Source organism: Anser anser, assembly GCF_964211835.1.
Source record: "Anser anser genome assembly, chromosome: 2".
Lineage (NCBI taxonomy): Eukaryota > Metazoa > Chordata > Aves > Anseriformes > Anatidae > Anser > Anser anser.
This window is the reverse complement of record NC_139721.1, coordinates 70,201,372-70,229,351: the sequence shown is the minus strand read 5'-3', so window position 1 is coordinate 70,229,351 and position 27,980 is coordinate 70,201,372. Positions and strand designations below refer to the sequence as shown.

Genomic DNA, 27,980 nt, shown 5'->3' with positions numbered 1-27,980 from the left:
TAGGAAATACAGTAAGGGAACTGAGGAGAAAGAGTACCAGAGTTTACTGCATAATTGGAAATCTCAGTCACTGCAATCTTTAAGAGGAAGATCTGAAATTTGAAACTTTGTAATGACTCTGCCTTATCTTTCCCTCCATTCCAAAATTACACATTTATTAAAAAACGGGATGCAAATGGAAAGAACTAAAGAATCTTTTCCATTACTTGCAGTTTAACTCTATAACATGTCTATTGAATTACTCTGATTTTATTTAGAAATATCTTAGTAATGAATTATTTAGTTACTTTAACAACATTTAACTGTTTTATCCTAATGACCTGATCTTCAAAGGTCATTTATCCATGACTGGATAGAAATCCAGGCCTACAAAACAAACAAACAGAAAACCCACAGGTGACTTGAGCTTTTACATAAACAAGGACAATCATTTTAAAGACCTTTTTAACAAAGTACAGGTGGCTTGAATGGATGAAAGATGCTTTAAAGAGCTTAGGCATTTTAGATAGAAATGATTGCTAACCTTTGATACATGTTTTCTTTCATCAGTGGATCACAGAAAGATGTGCATTAGTGGGGTTATTGCTAGCTGTAGGCTTTTGGAAGGAAAATAGTTCATAATGGGAAAGAAAACTTCAGGAAAAACACTGTAAATGTCTTTTTTTTTTATGTTCTTTACTTGTTCTTTGTCCTGCTTTCTGATGCTACTTTTTCTTCTGTTTCTTTATGATTTTTTTACCCTGGCAATCTCTTTGTGCCCTTTTAGTTATAAAATAAGACTAGTTACTCGAGCAATTCAGAGTTGAGGAAATAATGTAAAAAAAAAAAAAAAAAAAAGCGTGGGTATGCCAAATTTGCTGCCTGAAATTGTTTTTTTGTTGTTGTTTGTTTTTCTGATAAGAGACTTAAATTTTGAGTTTTTTTCTTGTAGCTCCTCCACGCTCTCAACGGATTTTAGTTCCCTTACGCACAACTTCCTCAATTTAATACTAAAGCACTGTGTTTTTTTTAAATAATGGAATTTTATACCCATTGTTAGGAAATATTTTTCTCCTTTCTTTGTTGACTGTGAGTTGCAGTTGCATTTTTGCCTCATGTATAGTAGAGTTTGCATTGGATGTTCCCACAGGGCATAAGAGGGACAGTTTCAAGGAGTCAGAATACCTACTGCTGCTGCACAGTGCTCCCTTTCCATCCAGTCCTACCTTTCACACACTCCCATACCCATCACTAAGCTGTACATTTGAAGGATATTTTTCACACTCATAAAGGAGAGAAAAACAAAATTACTGTGCAGTCTGTTTTACACATGCAATTATTAGTCACGTAAACTACAGTTTCATTTCTCAAGTAATGCTGAGTTCTTTCAACTGCCATTAAAGTAAATCAGACTCGTGAACGCTCATCTTTCAGCTGCCACTAAATCTTCTTTAGAATCCACATCTGTAAAATGGATGTATCAGCCTACTTAATGAAATTGTGCAATGAATTGACACATATAATAAGATGTCTAGCTGATCAGAGTTACTAGTATACGCAGATTGGATGACCCCCTGGCATTTCATGGCATATTTTGAGAAGCACTTTTAAAAATCTGTTAAGAAATAGCCATGTGCGCTTCAGGTAAGACTTTTCAGGAATTATATTCTGGTCGTCCTTCACAGCAGTTTCTTCAGGTTTGATAGAAGTAGTATATGAAATGGGAAACTGAGAGAAGTGAAAATAGTTCAAAGAGCTTGTTCAAAATGTCCTAAGATAAGTTTTGCACAGATAGTCCTGCACTGGTAGGCCAACAGTATTTGGTTCAATTGTAGCAGAAAGTTGAGGTCCTCCATCTATATTACTTATGTTTATTCCACTTGAAATACAGTGAATACCCAATCTCAGGTCAGCAGAACACTTCTAATTCACATACTTCTCATTGATTTTTTTTTTTTGCCTTGCTCACAGGTTAATATTTAGTGGCTCTACAGTGCAGTAGCAAAAGCTGTGTATATTACCTTGCTTTAAATTTGCTGCTGCTCAGATTAGACTGCTACTATTACTTAGCATTGCTGCAATAAACCTAGGTCTTGCTACTTCTACTTTATATATATGCCTCTGACAAAAGAAGAGATAAAGACCTGAAACATTTGTCTCTTGGCCAGCTGCAGATAAAACCCCTACTTAGTAAGGTGAACTGCTGCTTTCCTTCTCAGGTTTACAAATAGTTACTTGTAGTCTTGGCTTCACAGAAATTTCATACTCTTGAATGTCCATTTGTCTCCATTAAATAATGAACATCAAAGTCCCCATTTTTGCAGTTGAGCACCCACAGCATTGGCTTTAGAAAGATGAATTGCACATGTGGAATTTGATGCTGAGACCTTTGTAATGACCTGCACATAATGGTTACATGAAAAGAGGAATGTGTGTGATGCACAATATGTAAAGTTCAGCCACTTGGTACAGTAAATACTTGAGCCTGAGGACTTTACTCAGCTGTTCCTAAATGTATTGTGAAGGACGCGTTTTTTTTCCAGTAGACCACAAAAATTGTCACAAAAATTCAATTTGAAGTGGAACCCTTTAATTTGGATATCTTTCAGATTGTTTTTGAATAGGTGAAACTTCAAGAAGCTATCTTGAAGCCTAAGGCTGTTTCATTTTTATTTTCTTATTTTCAAAACTATTCTGTTTTAATCTGTAGAGTATCTGCTTGAACATTTGAGCTCAGTTGTGCAGAATTTTACTTAAGTGCTTAATTCCTTGTCATCAGAAGTTCTTCAGAACCTCATGCTATTAGTCAAAATTTGAAACGTAAGAATTTAGTGTAATGTAAGCATCTCTTGGAAGTAGGTACCTTCAAGTTTATTATAACAGCTAAGTTTTCAATGAGATAAAAGTCCTATGTTGGATGATAAAACACCAAGACCAAATTTAACTTCAAGCAGGCATCCTGAGGAACTGCTATTCATATCTGTCATCCTCAAATGATCTCAGTTAAATCATTGTCCTGTAATAGATTCTCTAATTAAATTAGTATCTTTAAATAGTAATTTATTTTATAAATTTATATACATTACCGTGGACCTTTTCTGATTGAGTGAAGGTGAATATAAAGTAAGCCTAGTGGTACAGCTTGTAATTAAGCCTACATGTCCCTGTTTTTTTGCTTTAAATTTCTGAAACATTGACCAACTTTTTGCCAACACAATTAATCTTCAAGAATAAAGCTAAAGATGAGTTTGTAATAAAACAATCTTCAAAAGAAAAAAGGAAAAAAAAAAGATCTTTTATTTGAGATGACATTATTAATGTTCTTTCTCAAAGTATTATGGAGTGGGGAAACTTTCTGTCAGGCGCATACATTTTGGTATACTAATCAAAATCAACCTGAATTTAATGAAATTACAAGCCTTTAGAAAAAAAATCTTACTTTTAATATGCACATCAGAGGCTTCTTAGACATTATTGACTTCCATGAAGAGCTTCTCTGCCAGAGAGTTTCTTTTCCAGCTTGGGCTAAAGAAGACTTCTGTGACTGCAGCTGTAGATGGCTGTTTTGTGAGCTGACCATGGGCCAAGTGCCTGGTGTGAGAGATGGACACTTCTTCTGTGCGTGGGTTGTCCATGATTCCTGTGAGTCTAAGTAATGTGGAGGTGAAGCCAATGGTTTTGAGTGTGCAGAACTTGGACAAGTGTCTGTAAACGTGGAACCACAGGAAACAGAGAATAGGAAGGAGTCTAGGACTAGATGTTACAGTAAGGAATGGAGTAGGGGACAGAGCATGGCCATGGGAGGAAAAGAGATCAGATGGCTGAGAAGGAAGGGAGCGGTCAGAAAAATGTAACATCATGTAGGATTGAAATGGGAGGAACTGTAATTCATTTGGACAAAGAGAATGAGAGCAAAAACTGGTATGAGGTGACAGAGAAGTCTGACAGATGCTATGTAGGCAGAGAACAGGGACAGGCTGAGTAAAAGATTGGGGAGAAATAGATGGAACTGGAACCAGAAGCAGCTAAACTCATAGACAAAGTGGTAATTGCAGACTGGGATTGGAGAGGGAGGAATTCACACACGGAGCCAGAAAGGAAGAAAATCAGAACAGTTAGGAAAAAAACAGTTGTGTTTGTATTGGGTGAGAATACAGGCATGACGGTGGGGTGAGAGGCACCAAACAGCCTTGCTGGACAAAGAAGTTGGTTCTGGAAACAGTATTTGAGGAATGGAGGCAGAGACCAAGGGTCAAGACTGGGGTGAGTGAGATTTGAGACCTGAGTTTAGGTTGGAAGGAGCTGGACAAAGAAGAGTAGATTGGGACCACTGTGCAGGATTTTGCATTTCTGTCATTCACCCCTCAGATGGGAAATGTCCTGGTAAAATACTTGGTTCCCGTTTACTACTGCTGCACTCAGAAATGTACATTTTGAAGATCTGCAGTGGTACCAGTTTAATGGTACCATCTATAACAAAGTCTTTTAAATCCCGAGATGGTCACAAATTTAGTTTGTGGGTTTCAAAATTCTGAGTTCATTGTTTCCTGTTGCTTCATTAGCACACAAGCTGAGGAGTCTATGATATTTTAAGTTAATTTAAAAAATGTGATTTGAAGCGTTACATTCTTGGTAATTGTCAGCATTGGGAAAAATCCAATATTCAAAATTAGAGAATGCATTTGATTTTGATTTCTCATTTCCTGCCCAAAGAAGTTTCCTGAAGAATCAGTTATGTTTATGAATGGTGAAGTATGCCATTAGCAAGCCTGTAAGAATATTGGTAAATCTGTATACAGAGCAGAGTTTGAATAGCATGCAGTAAGCAATGCATGAGGCAATGCATAGAACAACAAGAAATTAACAAAGCAGTCACTGGGTAGCTGCTCATAGGACTATTTTACGCCAGTTGTGGTAAGGCCTAATGACAAACTGATAGATTCTGAAGTATTGCTAAGTTGTAGAAAATAGAAAACTCTTTTCAAGTAAAGGGGGCAAAATTATAGTGGAAGGTTATCCGAGTCACTCCTTTCCTAAGCTTGTCATGACTGTCCTCGATTTTTCAAGTTTGTTTTTTTGTGTGTGTATGATGCACATAAATGTATTCAGGCTCTGTTTAGTGCTTTAAATGCTAAGTTGTTCTGGGATTTCATTCAACCTTAGCACTGACAAATAGCATGAGTCTTTAATCATACTGGTGAAGGATGTGAGCCATGGCAGGTTTTTAAAGACAGCACAAACTTTAGCCCAGCTATTACATTTTCTGGATCGATAGAGAGGCTTGCCTGGCTCCTCTAGTTCTAGCTGCCAATCTTCCTTGCATAAATACCCAGGCTGGGTGAGGTGTTATATTTTAATAAGGAGGAGCCTATAAATAAATACTCTATGTCTGCACTTTAAAATGTAGATAACACATGCTGCTTGCCTTCATCTGAACCTTTTAAGATTGCTAGCGATGCCTGTGCTATTCAGACAGCCCATGAGAAGCCTTTGCTCCGAGATGCAGCACCGGCGTCGGCACCTGAGCCTGGAAGGTTGGAACTGGCCTGGAAAGTCAAGGACCTCAGCTCTAAAACCAATCTACCTACCAGGCACAGATGCCTCTGTATACTCATGCCCTGAACATTCAAAAAGCCTTTTTAGCTTTTTCTTTTTTTTTCTTTTTTTTTTTTTCCTTTGTGTAATGAGTGTTGCTTTCCACCCTACCTTTTTTTTCTATGGCTGACAAGAGTGCAGATTAAATATTTGTGTTTTCTGTGAATCTTCTATTCTTGCTTTGCAATCAGGCCTTTCTTTTTTTTCCTTTGCTATGCATTTGCTGCCACACAGTATTTTGATGTATGCCATAGTGTTAGTGATCAGATGAGAGATCAAAGTTATTTTAATGTTGAAAATGGGAAGGCGTACTCATTAAGTTCCAAGTGGTTTTAGCTGTAGCCCATCTGTAAGATAATTGTGGAAACTCTCTATCAAAATCTGTGTCAACCTATTTCAGTTGAAAGGGAAAATATGATATGCAGGGCACAGCCTGTTTGGGCTTCCCACATTTTTATTATTCATGATGATTGTAGTATCTGGTCAATCAAAAATTATTGGGCTTTTTTTGCCTGGCACTTACTTGATAGAGAAATGCTATTGATCTAGGTGTGGAATCTACATTCTTAGCATTAGTTTTACAAAATATTACATTCAATGCTGTCAAGTAATGAAAACTGTGAGGATTCTAATGAAATCAGTGGGATTCTGATTAGCAAAATAAGTTTTTTTATAATCATCTCATAAACCTACTTTTATGACTGGTAGTGCCAAAAATTATTGCTTTAAAGTAGTCGTATCTTAGGCCACTGAAGGAATTAAAGTAAATTCAATTCCATACGCCAAGTTGCCCACATATCCCAGGAGTAAGGTTCTCCATAGGCAGCCAGCGATGCAAATTATGCTCCCTGTGGCAGGAGAAAACAACATGCTTCTGCTTGTCCTTGTCTGTCTGAAGTAAATAGCTTGAATCTAGCCTTGTTTACATAGGGGTAATTTGAAGTGTGTGTTAAAATCAACATAATGAAAGTGAAATTGAAGTTCTCCAGGAGGATTTCTGTAGTTAGGAGTGTCAGCAGTGTGGGTAAATGGTTGCTCACTTGCACAGCATCCAGCATTTCCAATGCAGCAACAATATCAGAAGTGAAGCCTGGATATCGCCATTCCCAGTCTTCTGTTTTAATTGCTAAGTCACACTCTCAGCATATAGGTTGGGGAAAAAGGATATATATGCATGTGCACAGTATTATGATAGAAGAATAAAGGCTGTACATATAAGTATTGTTTATGTTGATTTTCTGATGTCTGCCTTCCAGCAGTCAAGGACTACTTAGGTAATGACAGGACTGTATTGGCAGCCTTCAAAATATATAAGCAAACCCTTTCAGAAGTGGCCTTTTCAGAATGATTTTACATGGAATTAAACTCTGAAAAAAAAATCAGCTTTGAAATACCTCAAAACTGCTCAATCCCTATGTTTGTAAAACACTTTCAGACATGCTCATCAGTCATGAAAACTGATCATCTTCAGTGATTTCTAGAGTGGTTTTGGGAGGGCCAGGAAAATTATGGTGCTCTGGAGAAGGTGAATAATATTTCTACCCAAGGGGGAGAATTGTCATGGAAATGCAATCTCTACAATTACCAAAATTGTATAAAAAATACACTCTGTAGCTTTTAGTGAATTCTAAAGCCCTATTATATAATTTTTGATATACTCTAGTCTTGTAGTAATACTAAAACCTTGACCTGAGCTTCTCAGTGGTCTCCATTTCTAAGAAGGCACAAGGACTAAGTTTTGACTCCCTGAGAGCGTGCGTTGTGCCATAAAGGTGTTGGCCAGGGGAAGAGGGCAATGCTGGTATATGGGAGACTAAATTTCTGAGAGTATGCGCCTTGGTGAGGAGAGGAAACCTACTGTCAGTAATATTGATCGAGCTGATATTCACTAGGCAACAAGTTCCAGCTGAAATTTGTATGGAAAATGCTGGATGTGAGAAATGTGATGTTACTATGGAAATGATTTATTATCAGCAAAAGGGAAGCTTAATGGAGTCAAGCAACTGATAATCTCATTTAAGGCACGTTTCTGATTTTGGAGTAAAATCTTGAGAGAATATAGCTGGCAATGTGCATGTTTGCCTAGCATCACAGTTCGAACCTATGAAGGGGTGCCGATTTGCTGCTTCACAATTCTTCGTGGACAGAGAATGTATTTGGCCAGGATTCGGCTGATTCAAACACCACTCAAGAATTAACTGCTGGAATGAGATTGTAGTATTTTTGTGGTGGGTGGGTGGCTGGTTGGTTGGTTGGTTGGAGGTTTTTTTGTTTGTTTGTTTTGTTGTGTTTTCTCCACTAACATTGGGTTTAATACAAAATACTTATGAATGGTCAGCTTGGTAGGACTGATCAACAGACATGGTGAGGTGGTATTTGGTGCTTTTTTTTATTCTTTCATCAGTATGAGGTGAAAGTAACTTCTTTGATATCAGTGAGTTTATCCTTCCTTACTCTGTGAGTGATAGTGGAATATGTGTATCAATTATCATTAATAAAGTTTCTAAAAATAATCCCATTCTACTGGTTGCATGGAGAAATGTAGAGTTGTGTTAATTAGGCTTGTTCTCCTTCTTAGTGGTCATATACTTACAACTCAAAGCAAAAAAAAAAAAAATCCTCTAGTTATGCTTCTGAAGTCAGATGCTGAGAAAACGCTAGAGCTGATGCCTTTGCCTCCAAAATAATCCATTTTGGGGGTTCTCTCTTGTGTAAGGATATTTAATTTAACTTGCATAAGGAATGCTTTATTTGGAAAGTGTTAAGTGCAGTAAAAAAAAAAAAAAAAGGATGGTATTTGTCTCATGATGAATCCTTCTCCATTACAGGAATACAAACGCAAGCTCGCCAGAGTGTCCCAAGTGCGGAAAGAACTCAGGTCACGCATCCAGAACCTGCCTGATCTCTCTCGACTTCCCAACGTCACGGGCAGCCATGTACACCTACCGTTTGCAGGAGACATCTACAGTGATGATTGATTAGAAGAACACCCTTCCATAACCTCTACTTTTCTGTGAAATGAGGGGTAGGTCAGACTGATTGGTACTCTTGTAGTATTATTTTTGTATATTGTTGGAGAGTGTCAGTAAAATACTCTAATAATTTATAAAAAAAATGGTTAAAAAGTTGATTTGTTTACTATTTTATTGGTGAGTGAACATAAGGGTACATTTATAAAAAGTGTCTGCATCTAATACATTAAAGAATGGGTAGTTATCTTTTGTACAGATTTTGGTTGGGTGCACTGTAAAAAACAAGATTTTTCCTATGTACCCTATATTTAATGTAGATCAACATGTAATCAAAGTATACTTCTAACTCGAGACATTTCAGTTGCTAGTGAGGGAGTGAAACATGGAAATCACAAGTTTATGTTTGCAAGAAAGTTAAAACTATTTAACGCAAAGTTCAAAGTAATCCTGCTGTCCATTACATTTAAAATACCCAATGTCAAAGCAAGTCAGGTGGTTTATTTTGAAGTAAATGTTAGAAACCAATTTTGTATTGGAAAACATAAATCATGTTACACTGACTACATCTTTGAATGACTCGAAATGTTGCAATATGTTAGTATAATTTAAAAGTCAGTGTAAGAAACTATACAATTGACCACTTTAATTAGGCTTCAAAATTGGAACTTTTCTTCTTGCAGCTGCTTAGTTTCTAAATTGAGGGACCATTCATTTGTACTCTAATCCTTTTCTGGAACAGCCATCTCCATCTAAAAAGGTTAATCCCAGAAATGCAAAGCCATTTTACAGCTTTAATTAAATTGAAAGGTCATTCTCTAAACGATCCCAATTGTTAAATGTCCATTACTAAATCTGACAACCCGATATACAATCTATACATGCAGTAGCATGGTTCGGCCAGATTGTAAACTCTATAGAAGCTTTGAGTCAAGCCACCCCCCTCCACTGAGAAACCCCAGAGGCCAGTATAGGCTTCCAGCCCCCTAGCTCCAGCAAACATTTCTAGATCTTGATGCTCTTTTCTCACGAGGAAAGGAGGAGACAGTTCAGGACTGTGTATAAGTTAAACCATGGAAAATTATTGCCGAGTGTTTGTTTGTTTTTTTGAACAACACTTTGCATGGCACGAATGTGATATTTGTTTAAAGGTAGCCAAACCTGTAAAAATTCCTTGTTTCTATACTATGCACCAGCTTTTAATTTCACTTGAAAACCTAAAGGTATAGACAGGCACCTAGAGGATTGCCGGAAAGTTGAGGCTTTTCAGTCAATTGGAATTAGGCACTCAGTTGTTGAGGAGCGATTAAAAAATGTCTACCTGTACCCTTTGGCATTTAGATGACCTTAAAAACCTAGTCAGCAAGTGTTTTGAGTTGGATGGATCATCTGAGTATTTAATGATAGCATTTTGTTCATGGGTTTGCACTTGTCAGACATTGTTTTGCATCAGTTAAGTTCAGAGGTTACGGGTCTAACACTCCTTTTCACATGAAAGCAAACTTTTAAAAATAATCTATACTTGTTTTCAAAAACAAGTATAGATTCAGAATAGTTCTGGAGTGAAATTGTTGAAGCTAGATAGTAATTTGTCACTTGTGTTTGACTTCTACAGGGGCAATCCCTAGAATACTTGCTGTATTCTATGTGAAGAAAACTGTCTCTTTAAAATAGTTACACTTACATGTAAGCATCCCAGCTTTTCCCACAGAAAACATGAATTAGACCTCAGTTAAGTAGAGGGAAAAAAAGAAGTACAAGCTTTGACCTAGCATTCCATAGTATGCAATGTAGAATATTAATGTCATCAAAAATTCTGACTGACAGGTAGGAATGCTGAAAATAGCTTACCTGAGCTCACTGTCTGTCTAAAATTTGTAAGTTAACTATAATTAATTCAGAGGAGTGTTTCTTTAGTTCAGATCTAATATGTAAAAATAAATAACACTTATTGCCATCTTTTCTTCTCGCATTTATGCTAAGAAAATGAACATCCAGATACAGTTTACATGTTAAATATTTCTGTTCTAATATGTTAAAACTCAGCTAGTAAATTTAGAAATACATGTGTGTGCATTACTGCTGCAGCTAAAGTTCAGCTTTGCTAAAGAACAGCATCAAATTAGTTATAAATATTATAACAGTGCAATCCATTAAGAACTATAAAACAAATCATAAAACAAGAAAGATAAATAGTGCATTTATTGTTGAATCCCATTCAGGGATTTCTTAATTTGTTACCCAGAGGTGATTCTAAGTGCAGTGGCATGGCTTGCTTAGAGTCCATTGAAGGATCTAAGTCATGGATACTCAAAACTTTAGGGAATGTATTAAGCTTAAATAGCCTTTTGCTACCTTAATTAAGAACAATTTTAAAAATAAAGTTGAGTGCTGAGTTTCCTTGATCTCTCAAGAGAATTAAAAAAGATGCACTTACTTCACTAGGCTTGTTTTTCCTATTCATACCATTATCTTTGTCATAATGTTGCTTATCTACAGATAATGTAGAACTAATGAAAGAATGAGGAAAAATCTCAACATTTTCTTGGTGTATATAAGTTTTAATTTTGAGAGAGTGTTATTTTCTGGATGTATTTTTTCTTTATTGTGATAATTGTTTACTTCAAGGAGTATTTCATAGTTGGGTTTTTGGAAATTGTCCCTCAAAATTTGTTTGGAAAAAAAGGACTTGCTGAAGGGAAATGCCACTCTTATAGCAAGTGTTATATATTAGTGGCTGAGTGGTACATTTTTTTTTTTTATTATTTCTATGGGAAAGGCATCATGTATCAACTAGTTAGAAGATTTATATTGTAGCTGTAGTAGTATAGCAAGAGATAACAAGGTACGATAAAAATGCAGCCCTGTAGTATCAAAAGATACCTCCAAATTCTCAGGTTCCAAAGCTTATTGCATATACGTCTGACATCTCAGGAAGAAGAGAGTCTGGGTGGGGAAAGAGTGAGTGCCTGGAAGCTAAAAGGGGGAGAAAATGTCCGAGTGGAAATGAGAAGCAAAACAAATGTCAATGCTTGTCAAAATAGAAATCAGAGTGTGAAACTCTGAGCAGTACAGTGATTACCTGTAGCTGGGATGATACAACAGAACTGCTTTGGGGTGTTGCAACACTGGGGAAATGTGTGCGTGTACCCTGCCCGTCTCCTCTAACATTGTCTGACTGTACCCAAACCAGAATGCCCACCTTACAAAATGCATAAATAGTATCTGAACATTTTGCAGCTAATAATAAAAGCATAATAATCAGATTATTTGCTTCACTGTATTGCACTTTTAGTGAGCATTCTTTGAAGAAAAAAAAAAAAAGGCAAAGACAATCCTGCAGCTCTTTGCCATATGAGAATGCTTACCTTGGAGGTCACTGGGACTGCTTGTATACTCTGGGGGCTGTAGGATCAAGCTGTATTTTTGCAAAATGTTTTGAAAACTACCCAGAACATTACCCCAATTCTCCAGTTCTAAAAATAAACGTGAAGCCCTTAGTTACAAAAATAGCCGTTCTTAGAAATTGTGTTTCATTGCTCCTTTTGAAAATTAAAGTGTACACTGCAGTAACATTAGTTTGTCTGTCTCACTCAGGTAATGTTTGTAGTAATACATTGAAGCACCTCAGCTAATCCCTAGGAACACAACCCAGACTACATGCTTAATATGTATTTTATCTGAGTAGTTTTCTGAATGTCAAACTGAGAGCTTTCACTATAATAAAATTACATTCCTCTTTTCCTGAAGTTTAAAAAGACATTGTTTTAGTATTTTTGACAGGCTAATATTCCTCTCCCGAGCCAGTGGCTGCTCAGTCTGGTAATTTAGTGATTACCCAAAATACATACTTGGGATGCAGTAGTTCCCTGCACAGATGAACATGGAGATCACGCATAGGCTTGATTGGCCCTCTACACAAGAGCTGGATTTTGAAACGTGAACAAACTGATTCCTGGCTTTTCTGCTGTGGAAAGATTAGTGAAATTGGAAACCATCACGTCTGAAACGTGACTGTTACATTTATAAATATTTAGGGCCAGTTCTGATTATTGCTCATGCATATAATCACACTGAGTATTCCTACAAGTAAAGAAAGCAGATTCAAATGTACTGTCTGGAGTGGATTTTTTTTTTTTTTTCATTTTAATGAATGACCAATTTTGTCTCGGCTCCTATTTCAGGGTGTCATTTATCTTGATTAAGTAGTAAATCTCTTCCATCGTGTTATTTAGAAACCTAATTCTGATTTCATCTTTACAACATTTAAAGTATCCTACTAAGCATGATGTTTTTGTGGGAATTTGCAAAAGTTCAATAGCACTCTTGTTACTTGTTTGCAACAGAAATAGACTCATTTGTTAAAAGCTAACGAGAAAAGTTTGAAATGTAAAGATGTTTCATTATTGTGCTCTTCTGACCGATTGTGTAATCCTTGTGTAATTTATGTCCTTAAAATAACACCTGTATGTATGCTCTTTCATATTTAATAGAATAAAACGTTGTAAAAACATCTTTGAAATCACTGTTTATTGCTTGCATATTCAATCTCATTTTGTGCATTGGTCTTAATGTAAGCTGCTCCCTATACCTAAGAGGAAACCAAAATCACAGGGTGATGCTGAGGAAATGATCAATAGTGATTTCGAAGTTTGTTACTCTCTGTATTTGTATTTTGTACAATAAACTGAAATTTTTCAATAAGGAAGCAGTGCATTAAGAAGTCTGGGTCATATCTCTAAAGCTGTAATTCAAAAAAAAAAAAAGAAATATTGCTGATATACCATCTTACCATCTGGTTTGGACAAGTTTTTTGTCGCTTTGGGAGGGAGGAAGGGTTGGGTGTGAGGTACCGTTTGTACTGTTCCAGTCTCAGGTTCCCAATATACAAAAATGTGAAAATGTCTTAAAGTGGTTTCAGAATAAATAAGCTTTCACTGAGGTGGTTATATTAAGCTGCTTTTTGTAACATTTTCAGCGTGGTGTTATCATCCTATTAGTATCAAAGATAATGCAGTATAATTGCATAAGTAGAATTATATGAGCTGGGAAATAATAACTCTAAATCCGTAATTAAATACTTGTACTCAGGGGCGTGTGCCTAATAGTGAAACTTCTTGGTTTTGCTTTACAAAATCTTGGTAAAATTCTGGTCTCACTGGTATCAGTGCCTTTTCCTCTTGACAAAGAGAGATGTTCTAGCTCTTTACATGTAAATGAGTAACGCTGCATGGCAGGTGTTTGGCAGGGGGGCTCAGTAACAGTCTGTTGCAGCCAGCAAAGCCTTCAGTGCCTTCAGTGTCTTGTCAAGTACAGGAACGTAATCTACTCCAAAGCCTGCATCAGATGTATGTATATGTGTCTATATATGTATATATACACAGCTGATGTGTTTATGTGTATACATAAACACACACACATATGCATGTAGTCCAGACACAGAAAATAAATAAATAAATAAATATATTTACTCTTAGAGGCTTAAGAAAAACATAAAAGCAACATTCATTTTCAGGTGATAAAAAAATATCAAAGCTATTTCTGCCTGGCATTTTGAAGTATATTTGTAAAACAAGGAATGGCACATACTGATTCCTTACTTTTCCCCATGGTAACATAAGTTTAATGTCTTACGACAGTGATCCTTTATAAGAAAGCATCTGAACTTTTCTGACAACTCCTGTTGTCAGTCTACACAGAAGAAGATGTGGTCTGGAGCATTAACAAATACCATATTGCAACAGAGTTACATGTGGCATACAAAATACCTGAAGCTCAGTGCCTGCCATCCACAACACCCTTTTTGGGGCATGTGAACTTCAGATTAACTCGTGGGTTTATGGACAGATAACCCATTAGTGGCTGGACCACATCAGTTGTGCTCATAGAGCATGTCTACTTCGCTTTTATCCATAATCTGTTGTTTTATCCAAATGAAATGTCATTGACATACTCTGAGACTACTCAGTGTTGCATAAAAAGCACAGTAAAAAGGGGCAGTTGGGGAGGTAAGCTTCAAAACCATACTCCTGATTTGACCTAAAACATTTACGTTGGTGCATCTTGCACTAGCATATAGATATCCAAGCTGTTTTGGCATGAGCCTCACAGGAAGCAGAACAGTATATTACCTAATGTGCACTCTTTAAATATAAAAAATTTATTCTAAAATCTGTTTTACAAATTTTTTTTTTATAATAAGAGTTTTCCATCAACAAGATGACAGTATTTTTACACAGGACTAGATCATAAACATAGTAATAACAGATGACTTAATACAAAGTTCTACATCAAAATGGTTTAACTCCAAGGTTCACATTTTGATCCAAGAATGACACTTGATTAGGTTGTACACGTATGTAAGAAACCAACTGGCGAACCTTTGAAAACTGTTGTGTGAGTGTATAGGAAATACAAAAAGGTTACATGCTGGCCTTTGCCACATTTGCCAGACATTGCAACAAACTATTCTCTCCTGCCTCCAATTGTTTTTAAGTCTGTCAACTTGCTGGTCCTGTTTCCTAAATGGTGCTCACTGAAGCTGAACATGCTTATTAAAATACTCTGAATATGCTATTTATTAAAAGAAAAAAAAAGTTAAAAAAAAGGAAAACACAGAGCTTTAAGGCCAAGAATGTAAATGTTTTTTACTGGTAGATTGTCTTTTCAGAGGGGAAACCATATGCATGATTTTCAGGACTTTCACTGCAGACTACACGCAGAGCATAAACCCAATCCTGAATAGCAACTTTCTGCTGTCCTATCTCCCCTCTGTGTTATCCTGGGATGAGTCCAAATCACAGGGAACATTCATTAGAAAATGAAGATACTTAATCTGGTGATAAACTGTTTTATCTTTCTTTGTATGTGAGTGCTGTCTACAAGGTTAAGTTATTCTGGAGCCTTCATAAAGGCTGTGTAATACACTTAAATTACCATACATGTCAAAAGACAGTGACACTCCTGGACAGTACATTAGACCCTTGAAAATATTGTACCTGCAGACGGTGCTGGTGAAAGCATCTTCGTTTTAAATTTGGGAAATAGGGCTGAGATCTTTGAGATCTTCTGAATTCTGTTGTTACACGTTACCTTAGAAATAGTGGGGCAAGTGGAGGAAACCACACTAAACTCTATTCTGCCCCCACTCCTGGTCTGCCAACTTATCTGTTGGTCCTACTGGACGACGGATGAATCCAGTATTATCAGCTTCCACAAAGGACAGATCCTAATTTAATTCTTGGGCCACCAGTGACTGCAAGACACATTCCAGATTCCCAAGCACATTAGATTATTTCCTCATTTCCCTCCTGTGGACAATCAGTCTTCTTAGAGAGCTGGATTCTTAAATGTATGGTCTACTCTTACACCAGGTACACGCTGTTAGCTTGAGTTTTAACGAAATCACCAGTTGTGTTTATTTACCAAAATCAGAACAGTACTTATTGCTGTAATCATTGTTACTTAGAAACAGTGAATAATTAAAGTAAAGTCAAGAAGGTTTTCAAATCTGCCTTCTGGCTTTTCTCTTTTTCTTCTAGGTTGAGCATCCGTTTTAGTTTAGAAAAGTGAAACTTGGAGTTTCGGGGAGTCTTGGAACCGGAACTCCTTGTCACCTGTCCGGATGCTTGCGTTCTGAAAAACAAAAGACTCAAATATCTTAAAGGCGAGAAATCGTAATTAATATCAACTAACTATGAAAGTGGACACATGTAATTTAAGCAAAAATTTTAAATGTAAATAGTATGTTTTCATATACAGGTGAGCAGTTGGAAGTATAATTTTTTTATGCAAATTTTAAGCTATATATTTCACATTAATGACAAAAACATTATTGTGCATTCTTGGCACACGGTCACATTTCATTGGAATCTTTTAAAAGCTGGGAAGTCAAAATGGATCTCCTTAACCAGTCCACTAAGGAAAAACACTTGGTTATCAATTACAAGTTTATTAAGTGACTGATTTGCAATCAGCACGCCTCCCCTTCCCAACAAGATCCATTATGCTCTACTCAGTCCAGTGCCTCTTTAAATAGGAGAGAAACAGATACCTGGGAAGAGATGAGGGAGTGTTCCCTTTGGATCCCAGCCTATTGCAGCTTACAGGTGTCATTTTTTTTGCAGACTGAGTTTTTACATCTGGTGTCCTCAGGCTAGATTTAATAGTTGGAGTGCCAGAATTTTGTGCCTTGGTAGCCAGAAAATCCCTGCTTTTACCATAACGTCTTGTTGTTTTGTTGCATGAGGTGCAAGTAATCAGCTATGGAGAGAATAAAGAAATTATCAACCACTCTATCAGTCCTTCCCCTTTTATTTTTTAAAGCCATTGTAAGAATTATCTAAACCATTCTATTCCAAGAATTATCCAAACTCTCTATTAATATGGGTTAAATATTTGCCTAAGAGAAACACAGAGATTTTAAAAAGCAGTATTTACTTTACACCTAGTGTTTTTATTTCAGGCTTCTTAAGCCAAACACATCCCGTGGATTTATCTAGAAATGACTCCAGTCCTAGCAACTGATTTCAGGAGACCCTTAACCCTGCCTTTAATATAGTTCACTGAAATACAGAAAACAACCCTGTCAAAACCAGAAGATGAAACAGCACCTGAACTGGATGTATGGTATTTGTGAATATATAGTAGTGGTATTCATATTTTGCTAAAAAATGTGACATACAAAGTGATTAAAAATCATAAAGTATACGCCAACCCCAGTGAAGTTATACTACAAATTTTCAGAGTCTTGAGATAAATATATAAATTTCCAAACTCTCAAGAAATACCCATCCATAACTAGTAACAGCGAGTCTTAGTGAACAAAGAAGGGGCTTTTTAATAGCACTAAAATATTTACTACAATACTGAGGAAGTTCTATCTTCTACTTGTCTGTTTACTTTACTGGTCTGCAGGGAACCTCCAGCAGCACAGTACGTAACAGAGGTGAAGCACAACAGGTAACATGGGAGAGGCACAGAGACTGTCAGATACTCCTAATATCCCTTACTGCCATGGCAACTACTCTTATTAAGACACACGGGAATAATACAGTCAGACAAGTTTTGAGGCACACAATTACACTGACTGAAAAACATAGTTACATGATGTTTCTGGTTAAAAAGCATACTTGGAAGAATGTCACAAAGAAGTCCGAGGGGTTTTGAAAACATCTATAGCACATCATTTATTTCAAAGTGCATAAATTTACCTAAATTCAGAGTGCTTAGAAAGAGTTCAATTTAAAACTGCTTAAATGAAGTGCTTTCAGGTGTTTTGACTATGTCTAGACATTATTTTGTCAGACTAACAAACGAAAAGAGAGAGAGATCATTAACTGACGCAGCCCAGGTATTGATGTATTTTTAGCTCTTCTGAAAATCAGATGGGGAAAAAACACAGCACCACATGACCGTTTAGCACTCCACAGAATATAAATGGAGGTCAATGCTTTACAATGCAGGAATCAGTGGAGTAAACATAGCAGTGCACTGCTAGTTTTCGCTCCCTGGACTGTATACACAGTTCACTCCAGAAAGGCATCACAGGCACCACCTGTCATATTGCTGTTCCTTAGTTTAATTCTCAACCACACTTGAATTCTCATTTTCACAAAGCTCATTTATTAGCTTACAGGGATCTACATTGCTAATTTTGAAAGCTGACAGTTCCTGCCAGTATTTTAAATACTTAATACCAGAAGTATTTAAATCATAATCCACAGCACAAATGCAAACAGAACTGAACAGAACACAAGTGCAGCAAACTGTAACTACATCCCAAGATTAGAGTATTATCCAGAGTTTAAACTGGCCCTATTTTAAACTGAATCTTAAATGACTCATATAAATGCACAACACATCCTAAGAATCTCTCTAGCTACAAAACTAAGTGCCCGTCATAATTCTCCAGGATACTGTTCACCAATCGTCAAAAGAGACAGTTCTTAATGCACACTAAACGTTTGTGATACTACAGCAGAAAAATAAAGCAAAGCATCCAGCTTCCCAGATAGCCTTTATCTTGCTCTTTTTTGCTGGTCATTTATGATCCAGAATTTGGAAAGGGTAATGCCTTGAATGCTCATCTGGAGTGCCTTTTTTCTTTTTTCCCCTGAGGTCTGATAACATCTACAGTATTTGCTTAGTTTGTGTTACTGACTCCTTATTAATTTTTGGCTGAGCAAATTTTACCTCCCAAATGTGCAGGCTCTCATCTGAGAAAATGCCAAGAGTACCAGGAACTGCTGGGCACAGTACAGTGTTGTCTCACTTTTAAGACATCCATTTACAGAACCTGTTTTAATAGTACTGCATGCCTTTGCAACACTAGATTAAACATATGCTATTGTTCTTCACAGCATTAAATCTTATATTCTTCAGTAATTCTAGGAAAAAAGAACTAAAGCCTCAAGAGCAACATTAGCTTGTTTAAATTTCAGAAGTGGTTTAGTTTTGAAAGACCTATAAACAATAATACTCAGCCAAACATAAAAAATTCAATGTGTTCAGAAGGTAACAATAATCTGCTGTAGTCGTGATGGTCTGCTGAGGTAAATGAAGAAAAACTTGTGCATTGAGCAAAAACTTTTGTAGATGGCTAGTAAAACAAAAAAAAAAAAAAACACAAAAAAACCCTTGACAATCCATCAGTCACTCAAGCCCTTCTTCAGAGCTGAAACAAAGGCAGTAAACATGAAGCTACGCACACTGGCAAAAACAGCCTGACTTCAGTCAATGGAATGTTTTTCTTAGGTATATTTTGGGGGATTCTTAGCAATGGATTTCTACAAACTCAAATGGATTATTAGGATCTACACTATTGCATTAAAGCTTTACATGTAATAGAGTTGCCTGTGGTTTTACCACGTTCACATAAATAGGAAAAAAAAAAAAAAGGCAGGCAAAAATCTGCCACTCCTGCCACTTTTGCAAAGCTATGCAAATGATACAGTAGTTGACAGTGGAAATGCTGGAGCTTCCTGGCAGGAAGAAATGACTTAATTTTCAGCAAGATCTCAGACATCTGCAGTTTACCCAGATTGGTGCTAAACAGATCACAGTAAGAGCGGAGCTGTTTCCTCTGACGTGAAGGTTTTTTTTTGGCGGGGGTGGAGAGGCGGAGGAAGGTGGGAGAGAGGCAAAAATAAAAGATGTCTGTTCTTGAAATTGCACTCTTCATCTCTTTATTGCAGAAGGTAGATTCTAAAATTTTTGATTGTAAATGTAAGTAAAAGTTATAGCAAAAGGAAAAAAGAACTATATTCTCATGAAAAAAAGACACATGCAGGAGTGAGCTCCACTTCTAAAAGAAAGATTGCTGTATCCTTTTTTTTTTTTTTTTTATGACAATGAAAGGCTTCAGGGAAACATCTAATATTTGGCAGTCCAAAGTGAATACCCTTACCAGAACACTTTTGGAGTCCCTGTACTTTTTCAAAAGCTTTGTCTGTCTCATGTTGAGCTTGTAACTCTTTGCCTCTCGCTTGAGAATCTTCTCTATCTGCGGAGTCACCTTCATCTTTGGCTTGAGACGCACCCGGCGGCTAACGGGAAGCAGGAACTGGAAGCAGTGAGGACATATCCTCTCTTTCCCAAATTCATCATCTATGGGTTAATAGAGAGTAAAACTTCAATAATCATGATCTACGGGCAAAAGAGTAAAACTTAGATGAAATAACGATGTATAGGCAAAAGAGTAAAACTTAAGTAACCATAATCTATAGATAAGCGTTACAAAGCATGGTTCTACGTTAGCATTATCAATGTTTTGACTCGTGTGGTTCAGATGCAGCCACAACACCACGCCGGGCGCCCTGCCCCGGGCTCTCCTCACTCGCCTCGGCGCCTGGCCAGCGTCCACCTGCAGGGGGAGAGAAAACAGAGGGGCACTAAGTCACCGCGGGCGGAGCCCCCCGCCCCATTCCTTCCCCCTTCTCTCTGCCCTCCTCCCTTCGTTCCCCCCCCCCGACCCAGGCCGTCTCTCCCGTGTCCCCGCTCACAGCAGGAACCGCGCCTGTCCCGGGCAGGCGGCCGCCATCTCCCTGGCCGCCTCCTCCAAGAAGCGCCCGTGCGGCCCCATGGCGATCAGCGCCCGCCCCGCCGGAAGGGCTGTGCCTGCCTCTCTGTGTGAGTGTGTGCGCAGGGGGTGGCTCCCCGCGCTCAGCGCCATGGTTCCGGGCTCTGACGGGACCCGGTGCCTCTCCCTCGGCGCTGAGCCCCGGGACACCGGCGGCGGGGCGGCCCCGTTGCCGCCGGGGTGTCGGCACGGCTGGGCGGCAGCCGCCCGGAGAGCCGCTGGGGCAGCGGCGGCCATTGGGGCCGCTGAGGGGAGGCGGCGGGGGCAGCCGCCCGCGCCTTGGCGCCTCAGAGTTCCTCTGTGGGAAAGGGAACTTTACCTGAGGGGAAATAATATATATATATATATATATATATATATATATACATATTCTGCCAGTTGTTGCCACCTGGAAGATATGATTTCAACCAAGGACCCCACTTAGTGTTCGGAAGCGCCCATACGATGCACCCGTCCAGATTTTAGCAACGGTGTACTTGGCCTTATCACTCCGCAAATGTGCTCCTATTAAAAATAAAAAAAAAAAAAATAAAAACAACTCGGCTTTTCATCGTTCGATGTGTGTTTTATTAATTCCCTCGGCCCCATTCATTTGCTAGACGTTCTTCTGCTTTGATCTGTTGGTAATGGTGTTCATTTAGGAGAGGTATTCATCTGAGCAGGCTTCAATATTCTATTAAGGAATCTGAATAAATATAATTATTTCTTATTTTTTAACACAGAGGAGATGAGGGCTTTAGAAGTGGAAAAGAAATGAATTTCTGGGCTTTCTTTAACAGGAGACCTTGATGGTACAGTCAGTAACTCTGAAGTCGTTAATAAAATGTTCATAATGGCTACAATTAGAGCTTCTGCTGGCTTTATTTTTGAATTTAAACACATTTTTCAATGGGCTCTTCAATGCTGCATTTTCTTGTCATGGGGTTGCAGACTTTGTTGGTGATAGTTTTTGCGTGAAGCCTGCCTTCCTGAGTCACAGAGCAGGGGTGCCTCGTAATGTCTGTTTCAAACACAACCAGTGTCCATCAATCAACAGCTTTGTGGCGAACGACGTGTGTCCTTTCCATAATTTATAATTTTTAGCGACTAAACCCACACAAGTCTGCCTGGCCTGGAGGGACTCGGTTGCAGAGAAGGAACAGGGAGGACAGGTCGTGCTGTGCTGCCCAGCGGCAGGGAGATATTCCGGGGGGGCTCTGCTGTAATGTCTCATAAAGCACTGACTGATACAGTGCAAAGGATGCATTTTTCTTTCTTTTCCTTCTCCTCAGCCTGCTTTTACCCTCTTCTTATCCCTGATTTTTTTTCCCCTCAGTCTCTTCCAGTCTCTCTGAAACACACATAAATTTTATTCTTCTGCTCCTGCAACTAGGTTCGGCCGTTCCCCTTTTTCCACTAGTTCACTTTTTCCACTGTTTTCTCTTTGTATTATAGATCATATCGTAAAAGCAGTGCAAACAGCACCTCCCAGTGCCTTTCAGGTATAGTGTTTCTTGTCCCATTACATGCCTCAAGAGACAGAAACTGCTCCGCATGTTAGGTGTGGTGCTACACAAATAAAACTCTGGAAGCAGAGGGGAAAATGACCACCAAGCCTTGGCCTGCAATTCCGGGCTCTCTCCGGGTCTCCTGCAGAACTCCCATCAAATGCCCATATTTCTGCACAGACAGTGCTGCCAGGACCAGATCCTTAAAATCAGTTGATGCTCAGCTCCCTGCTACCGTATTTGTGGCATCGGGGGGGATAAATTCACCTGCATTTCAAGGCAGAACACATTTGTCTCTGCGTTTTCCTGGTTTCTGCTCACACAAAGCACATTAGCAGACCCAAGTTACTAACTGCTTCCTGCTTCTGCTCATATTCGATGTTTTGTAGTTACCACGGCTGACCAACAAGCTGTAAATCTTGCCTGGTGTTTTGTAACAGAGGGAAAACCAGGATGATTTGTGTCGACTTTTGGGCATCGTGCATCATTATTGATTCGAGGGAGGGCGGTGAGAAGAGCGTAGCGCGGATCTGCTGCTTGCAGACCGTCCCAGAAGGTGGTGGTAGCTAGCAGTCAGCAGAGGGCAATAGAGAAATACGGTTTGTGATACCTACAGGGTTTGAAGCACTGATTATGTGTTTACAAAAAAAAAGAAAAAAAAAAGAAAAAAAAAAAAAAGGAAAGAAAAAGAAGAAAAGAAGAGCCAGGAGGGTAGATTGTTCAGTTTACTACTGAAGACCTGACTGTGACAGACCACCGGGAAAACAACATTTTCAGAGAGAGGAAAGGAGACCTTCTTTAGCATCTCTCCGAGTCTCTCCTTTTTTCTTCAGAGTTACATAGGATAACTTAGCCAGAACTTACTGATGACAGCACGCTCGGCGCACTCCGGAATGGACGGGGAGATGCAGGAAAGCACCCTTTGGAAGGAACAGAAGAGGAGGCATTTCAAAGATCCTGCAGGTGACCGAGGTGAGCAAACTCAGCTTCTCTTCCGAGTGAGATCATAGGTGTTCAGTCAGCTGTATCAAAGTCAGGAGGAAACAGAGTGATTGAAATTATGAGGGAATTTTGCTTTTTTCAGGCATGGTGGTGCACGACTAATTTTATCTTGGGAAAAACAGCTAGTGATGCTACAGGGATAAGCACTTCTAAGTATACGTTATTTTGGAGATGAGCTAAAACTGGTGATTGTTTTATGTGCAATATTTTGTATTAGCACTGTTTGAAACATGCTCATCGTTTCACTGTCTTTGGGACTTTAGTTTATGGGGAAATGTATAAAGAATATGAGGCTACTGTTGTTCCTTTTAGAGGGGATTTTTGCTAAGCTTTTGGAAAAATGTGACTCAGAGATTTGGAGAAATTTACTAAGAGATCTCAGATGCATGGTGAGAACACCCTCAGATTTTCCAAAGGCTTTATTATCAGAAAGATACTGAGAACTGGTAACAATGACTCTAACAATAGCAGAAAGAGTTAAGCCACAGAAATAAATGGGCTGACAGGGTTTGGAAAGCAGGGGGAAAAAAAAAGAAGAAAAAAAAGAAGAGAGAGACTAAGTTAGGAAATAAGCATACAAAACACTTTTCTATTGCCAAGATCTCAGCTGGTGTCACCATAACACTTGGAAAATATCCTCAGGATGCTAGGAGCCATTAAAGCAGTACAGATTATCAGAGGATAAACTTCCACTTCAGCTGCCACTGATACCAGAAGTGACCAATAAGAAACATTTGGGAAATGAAAGATGAAGAACTGAACATTGACATTCTGGGGATATCACAGAGCAAGTGCAAGGGTATCTAGAGGTCAGTCAGACAGTACCCATCTGAAACAAGGCAGGCTGATAAATAAGAGGGATAAATCATATTCTAAAAATTACTATCAGCTTCAAAATGCTAATTAAAGGAAATGCTATCTACTGTTCTTCATGAGCCAGGATTTATTTTGTAAGTGGTGTGATAGGTAACGAAATGGCACAGTGATTTGTCTGTGCTTTGTGTGCCAAAACGTGTAGAAGATTACTGTGATGATTGTTTGTTTATTCATTGTTTAGAACACAGCTTCCTTGCAACATGTGCCTGAGGGAGGTGAAAGATAACACATATAGAGCTTGTCACTATTTGCCATGGGTTGGCATCATCCATCTGACAGGGAAAGGACTCGATGAATGTCAGAATCCCCCTGATCTTGAAACCTACAAGTTCCAGTCTCCAATTTTTTCTTTCTTTATTTTTTTATCCAGTATACTAGTTTTTATTGTATAGCTGCATATCTATTCCCCCAAAAGATGGAAATCTTAACAGATGGTCTTAAACAAAAACCCCAGAGAGAAAGGTAACTGCAGTTTGAGGAAATCCTCACTTACGTACTAACACCTCTTTAAAGCTGTATCTGGTGGGAGTGATTAGTTCTTGATCTAAAATGTGAAGCTCTGGGACAATAAACATTCTCTTATAGCTGATACCTACTTTCAGTGAAATTAACGTGACTGCTTGCTGTTGTTTGCTGAGGAGTTTTCTCTTGGCTCCTATCACAACACATCTGATCAAAGGGACTCTTGTAGTGGGGAGCCACTGAGAAATGGGACCGACTACTTTTTGTGTGACTTTGGTACGTTTGGCCTCTCTATGGTCAGCTCATGAAGTGGCAGAACTGGCACCTTGCCGATGCGAAGGGCTAGGCTTTGAATGGTGAGCTGCAGATGTACGAGGTGTCCCCCCCTTGTATATAAGTTATGGGAAAGTTCGTGGATGCCAAAGGTCTGGAGGCAGTGTCCTTCAGGATGTTGACAAAGATGCTCCTGTGCCTGTTCTGGACGTAAGTCCTTGTAACCTTGAGTCAGAAGAAATTATTTCTTCATCTTCACTCACAAAACAGTTGTCTAAAAATGTTGAAATCTCAAGCCCAAGTTCCGCTTGCAAAAAAAGGTGCTGCTAGTAAACGTGTTAATTGTCATGTAAACCTGTTTGGTTAATGAGATGTGAAATAGTCCCTACTGTTAGCAACATCACCATGCACAGGAGTTTGTCCCAGGCACTCGGGGTCATCTATTGCTGTGCTGCATGCAGCACAACCCGGAGCTGCTATTTCAGCCTTTTGCCAAAATAGGAACATTTTACTTTCTGATGAGTCATCTGGGTTTCACTCAGATCTCATAAGATTCCCCCACCCTGTTCTTTGCTGTGCAGTCCAGCCCTTGCCCTAGAGGCCTTGCTTTCCCAGCTGAGAGCTGGATGTACCCTCTTCAGCAGCTCTGGGCTCCCTTCCTTAATTAACTCGGAAGGGGCTGCTCGTGAACGATATGGAGCATTTTCTCTGTCACTGGAGCAGAACATGCAGCATTCCTGGCCTTTTCTGGCCTCGAGTGTGGCAGAGCAGTGCTGGCAACTGAGCTGGAGTTCGCCACACACTGGGCTAAATGCTACCTGCATCAAGACAGATAGGGAACTAGGTCAACCGAAGGGGGCGGCTGTAGACTTTTTCCATATTGGTCATATGTTTCAGGAAAAGGTGCCTCTCCTTCTTCTTTTTTTTTTTTTTTTTTTTCCTTTCTGGTGCCGAAGGGGAATTAGGGAAGTCTTCATTTTTTAATTTCTTTTTGCTTTGAATTCTTTTCTTTTCCTTTTAATTCTGAGCGACCTGTTCTAAGGTGGCACAGGTTTGAGCAGGAGGCTGGCCTCTAGAGGTTTCCATCCTTAACCTGTAATTTTCAACACTCATGCTGTTATTTTTGATTCTTCCTGACTACAAAGTATCTGGGAGAAACAAACAAACAAACAAACAAACAAAAACACCCACAGCCCACAAAGTATTTGAAAATATTTTCCCTAAATATTAATGGAGCAAAGAGAACATAACCCAGGTACTTCCCATAGATAACTGTGCCATGGGATAGTTATTTGCACTTGCTGGTCTAGGCACTTGTGGGTTTTGTCAGAAAACTCTCATGTTTAGGCTGCTTAACAGAATTGCTATTATGCAGAAATGTAGTCAGTTGAGGGATAAACAGTTTGAAGGCTGTACTCCCTGCTGCAATAGAAAAGTGGCTTCTCACACCTATTTATAGTATCCAAAGTTGGTTGTATATCTGAGAAGCTGCCTTCAGTGCTGATTCTTCCGGTTTTATTCTTGGTGAGTCAGATGGCAAGAAGGGATGGAATATTTACTGCTGCAGTATGTGAAATAATCTGAACTTGAAAGATTTCTATCAGTTTTTCAGTAATTCGTTTTGGCTGAATTCATTCAAAATTAAACTGTTTGCCCAGCTGATATTCTTGATTCATCATCCTAGCTGAGACAGATCTTCAAAACCATTTACAAAATCTAGACAAACATATCTTCCGTCAGCTTCGATCATAAAGCCGGTAAATACGCAGAAAATCTGACTCTTTAGAGGTGACAGTGATGGATATAATTTAGACACAAGGGAGGTAACAGAGAGAATCAGACTGATGCTCGGAGCGAACTTAAACCCAGAGTTTCACAGCTGAATGTGGGTGGGTGGTGCAGTGCTCCTTGTTTCCTTCAAAACTGTTGCTGAGGCACATTTTATCTGCATTGGGAAAAGAGCTCGCAAGTCTTCATTGCTATTAATGTGACATTGCCACCAAAACTTGTTCCTCTTTTGAAGGAAAAACTGAAATGGGGAGGATGCTTAGGGACATGGTTCAGCGGTGGACTTGGCAGTGCTAGGTTAAGGACTGGACTTGATTTTAGAGGTCTTTTCCAACCTAAATGATTCTATGATTCATAAGCCTGAAGCAGCTGTAGTAAGGAGGAAAAGCTCCACATGATAGTAATTTAATCAGACTGCAGAATTAGTGTCCTGACTGGTCACAGAAAACAGAAAACATCTTCAGTGAGGTCTGTATTGTAGCTGCTAAGTCCTCCAGTGCTGAAGGGAGCTGGCCTTTCTGAAGGTGGCCTGTATGCAAGCCTGTGCTCCTCAGAGAGTTTGCACAGAAAGCAGAACAGCAAGGGGCAGATGATTCAATAGCATCATTTTGTCTAATGCCCCAGAGGTCTCTGCCTCAGCATCCCAAGTCAGACAAAGCTCAAAGTAGTTGCATGCACATCTGTTAAACAAAAGCCAACATCAAAATTGTCATTCACTTACCACTTGTTTGAAGCATGAGGAGGGGCTGATGCAACCTCCAGATTTTATTTTTTTCAGAAGGCTCATAGCCACATGTTTTTATATGTTCTTTTCATTATTATTGGACAATGTTAACAGCAGTGCTCACATATGGCCTGCATCAGTCTTCCTAAAGGTCATTTAGGCCCTCAGCGAGGGAAAGATTTGTTTTCCCTCTTTGGAAAAGTCATTTTAAAGTGGCCATGCTGATGGCATGGTAGGCATAACAAATTTTGTCGATTCATTATGGGCTTAGTTTGTGCAAAAGAAACTATTTTTTTCTTACTGTGTCCTTAAGAAATGTTTTCCTGATGTAAATATTTGTTTTACTAGTCCCACCCTTCCTCCCAAGCCGCTCTGAGATCTCTGTATCCCTTAGCACTGTTTGGAGAAAAGAGCTGCTTATCATGAGAGCGTGGGGGAAAGATAGGACGGTGAAAAGCCCAGAGGGGTAAAGGTCCAGGCAGAGATATACTGGCAGGTCCATAAAGAGCTTGTCACAGTGCCTGGTGGCTCTCTGCTTGTTTCATTTGCTCTGCTGATTAATCATTCATTTATTGGAGTGCCCAGGTACCACGGTGATGGACACACTACCAGTGCCACAGACCCAGCATGCAGCATATTCATTAAAACGTTATTTTTGAAAGGAAACACAAAAATAAACACAACTTTTGAAAATGCTCAGCATAGCTAACATTGCAGTTTACTTTCCTCTCTAACAATACACATTA

At 38.8% G+C, this 27,980-nt stretch overlaps 2 protein-coding genes and 1 long non-coding RNA gene across 3 annotated transcripts in view; 2 read left to right on the top strand and 1 right to left on the bottom strand.

The window, feature by feature from the left end:
• Nucleotides 1–13,056, top strand: part of RPRD1A (regulation of nuclear pre-mRNA domain containing 1A) — a 43,001-nt gene extending 29,945 nt beyond the window's left edge. The window contains exon 7 of the mRNA XM_083822773.1: nucleotides 8,403–13,056. Coding sequence (XP_083678899.1) covers nucleotides 8,403–8,552 — 150 coding nt within the window. The 3' untranslated portion in view covers nucleotides 8,553–13,056. The remainder of the gene's footprint in view (nucleotides 1–8,402) is intronic.
• Nucleotides 13,057–15,164: 2,108 nt separating this feature from the next.
• On the bottom strand, nucleotides 15,165–20,876 carry RMP24 (ribonuclease MRP subunit p24). The gene is made up of 5 exons (XM_083822777.1): nucleotides 20,546–20,876; nucleotides 20,384–20,406; nucleotides 19,951–20,150; nucleotides 16,597–16,805; nucleotides 15,165–16,178 (listed from the first exon to the last, which is right to left on the bottom strand). The coding sequence occupies exons 1-5, from the start codon at nucleotides 20,857–20,859 to the stop codon at nucleotides 16,025–16,027; spliced, it is 900 nt and encodes a 299-aa protein (XP_083678903.1). The 5' UTR covers nucleotides 20,860–20,876; the 3' UTR covers nucleotides 15,165–16,024.
• Nucleotides 20,533–27,980, top strand: part of LOC310893588 — a 74,408-nt gene continuing 66,960 nt past the window's right edge. Inside the window, exons 1-2 of the long non-coding RNA XR_014579111.1 lie at nucleotides 20,533–20,672; nucleotides 21,001–23,081. This is a non-coding gene — a long non-coding RNA (uncharacterized lncRNA). The remainder of the gene's footprint in view (nucleotides 20,673–21,000; nucleotides 23,082–27,980) is intronic.

Excerpts from the sequence above, each read along its gene's own strand:
- RMP24 (XM_083822777.1), bottom strand. The coding sequence starts at position 20,859 with ATGGCCGCCGCTGCCCCAGCGGCTCTCCGGGCGGCTGCCGCCCAGCCG. Across the intron at positions 20,151-20,383 it reads GACGCTGGCCAGGCGCCGAG|ATGATGAATTTGGGAAAGAG; the intron begins GCGAGTGAGGAG and ends ATTAACCCATAG. Across the intron at positions 16,806-19,950 it reads GGGACTCCAAAAGTGTTCTG|CTGATTACTTGCACCTCATG; the intron begins GTAAGGGTATTC and ends TTCTCTCCATAG.